This window comes from Nilaparvata lugens, unplaced genomic scaffold, assembly GCF_014356525.2.
Source record: "Nilaparvata lugens isolate BPH unplaced genomic scaffold, ASM1435652v1 scaffold4155, whole genome shotgun sequence".
In the NCBI taxonomy this organism is placed as follows: Eukaryota; Metazoa; Arthropoda; class Insecta; order Hemiptera; family Delphacidae; genus Nilaparvata; species Nilaparvata lugens.
In genome coordinates, this window is record NW_024090551.1 from 23365 (window position 1) to 26221 (window position 2857).

The 2857-nt window shown below is 36.8% G+C and overlaps 1 protein-coding gene across 1 annotated transcript; it reads right to left on the bottom strand.

Moving 5' to 3' along the window:
• Positions 1–284: 284 nt before the first annotated feature.
• Positions 285–1929, bottom strand: LOC111051783. The gene has a single exon (XM_022338345.2). The coding sequence runs from the start codon at positions 1838–1840 to the stop codon at positions 311–313; it is 1530 nt and encodes a 509-aa protein (XP_022194037.2). The 5' UTR covers positions 1841–1929; the 3' UTR covers positions 285–310.
• Positions 1930–2857: the final 928 nt, after the last annotated feature.

The window sequence follows — 2857 nt, forward strand, 5'->3', positions numbered from 1 at the left end:
TTAATCAAATACTGTCATTATAACGTGGACTTCACTATAGTTAGTAATAGTTAGCATGATAGGTATGGTGAGGATTACAGGTGAAATTAGTGTCACTTTTTGTGTAGTTGAGAAGTTGATATTGTGGTAATTATTCATATTGAATGAAAAAGACTAAGAAATTGTCAAAAAAAAATCAGTGGTTTTTGACAATTTCTTAGTTTTTTTCATTCAATAAAATTAGTGTATATTACTATCGGAATAAAAGATGAAGAATTAACATTCACTTATAATAACAGTTTATTTCCAATAAACTGAAACAATAATGTATCTAAATAAATTTATCCCCACTGGAATCACTACCGAAATCTGGTGGTGAATCATCACCTCCACCAAAATCATCAGAATCACCAAAGTCTCCAAACTCTCCAGAATCATCATCATTTTCGTCATCATACTCCCCGTCATTGATGGCATCCATAGTTTCCTCAATTTCCTCATCGTCTTCAGCCAGCCCGGCTTTCTGTTCCTTCTCGACATCCTCATATATCTTCTGCGCAGACTCGGCATCCATCGGCTGCTGTTGATCTGAAGCCTCAGCAGGATTCTGACCCATACTCATGGCTTTCCTATACAGCTCTGAGGCAACAATCGCTGTAGCAGCTGTCGTCAAAATGTTGGAGAACCCGGAACCTTGAGGTGCCGCACCTTGAACAGCTGCAGGGGAAGGGTTCATGGGAGCCCTGGGGGTTGACCTGGAAGTTGTAGCTTTTCTGAATTTGGGATCGTAAAGGGCTCGCGATTTCCGGTCACCTAGTACCACATAGGCTTCTGAGAGCTCTTGGAATTTTTTCTTGGCTTCCGGGTCTTTGTTATGGTCGGGATGGTATTGTTTGGCTTTCATGAAGTAGGCTTTCTTGATTTGCGCCTCTGTCGATTTCCTAGGTACACCCAGAATTTTATAATAGTCTTTTGTTGTTTGCAGAGAACTGTGTGATGTGTGGAGGTGTCTTTGAGATTGATTGATGATTGCAGGGACTATACTCTTGTTTCTAATCAGTTGCTGATGTTGAGGATTTTCTTGGATTCTATGATAGAATGAACCTATCTTGTTTTTAATCGGTTGATGATTGATGATTGCAGGGACTGGACTATTATTTTTAATCAGTTGTTGATGTTGAGGAGTTTCTTGGATTCTATGATAGAATGAACCTATCTTGTTTTTAATCGGTTGATGATTGATGATTGCAGGGACTGGACTATTATTTTCAATCAGTTGCTGATGTTGATGAGCTCCTTGGATTTCATGATGGAATGAACTTATATTGTTTTTAATTGGTTGATAATGTTGAGTTTCCTGGATTCCATGATTAGATGACCTTATCTTGTTTCCAATTGTTTGTTGATGTTCAGTTTCTTGGATTTTCTGATGGAATGACCTCATAAAATTTAGTTGTACATTGGGAATTCTGTTACCATAAATACGTTCGATCGTTCTAAAACTGTGCTGAAGTTGATTCATTAGGTTATTCGATTTATTGTTACCTGAATAGTGTCTCCATTGTGAAAATAATCCAAGAACATAATCATTGTGAGAGGTAGTGGGTGCCCGATTCAAGTCCGTCTTTCTACTGGAGTTCACATGCTGAAAAGTTCCAAATCCTCTACAATATTGATTGAGATGAAAACAATTCGAATTTATGAATTTCCTCTGATTACCTGTCTCATACAACGGCGTTAGACTTGAATTCATCGGGTCCAATTTTCTTAAAGGAATAACATTTTGTTTCAATTGGAGTGTTCTTGATTTTTGATGGTGCAGCGTGTGATATTCCTCTTGAATGGCTGTAAGATTTTGCATTTTGATTTTATTTGTTTTTCAAAGAATCTGCATGGAAATTCTTCTATTAATTTGAGTTTTTGTAACCTAAAAATCATTTTTTTGTTGTGTTTCAAGACGTTTGTTCATGTTTGGAGAGAAAATAGTCAGGTGTTGAAAAGCATGTGTTAGAAAAGCATTAGAAAAGGTTTATCACCGTCATCTTGAACACATGGTAGAAGATTGGTGATGATTAAGTGCTTGAATGATCACGGAAATGACTCAAGCTGCGTTTACACCAAAGTTATTAACAAAATGTTAATAGCTCAATCCTTATAGATCCTATTAGATTGAACGGAACTTGACAAACACATATGATCATCATGTGTATGATAAGTTATGTTTAATCTTATATAATCTATGAGGATTAAGTTATTAACATTTTTTTATAACTTTGGTTCATACGCAGCTTTATACATGGAGTTTTAAGTACATTCACGTAATAATTATTCATAAAATTATTCAAATAAATCCATACCTCAAACAACACAAAGTTAATTATGAAAAAAATGGAAGCTCCTATGTATTTCTCTATCTTCGACTCTTGATTCTATTTTTTTCTCTCACTCTCCCAACATCATCTCCAATACTTTTACAATTCATCCACAATCATTCATACTCTCATTTCTACTTCTCTCTTTCTCTAGTCTACTCTTTTAAACTACTTCTAACCTCTCTCATAACTCCTATCTCTTCCCCTCCTTCTTACATTCTCTTACATTCTCACTGTCTTTCACTCTCTCTTCCTCTCTTTCTGTCAGTCTTCTCACAGTTCTCTCTCTATCTCTCTCTCTCTCTCTCTCCATGTGACGTACGCACAAAGTACAGCACGTGAAACGGCAAGTGCAATAATTCACCGCGTCACAGAACAACGCAATTTTGCTGGAAGTCCTGGCTCTGTCACTCTCACTCACTCTCTCTCTCTCTCTCTCACTGTCTCTCTTTCACTCCGGAGTTTCACTTGTAATGGGAAATTCTCTTCTGGCGAAAGCGTTCTGT

Excerpts from the sequence above, each read along its gene's own strand:
- LOC111051783 (XM_022338345.2), bottom strand. The coding sequence starts at position 1,840 with ATGCAAAATCTTACAGCCATTCAAGAGGAATATCACACGCTGCACCAT.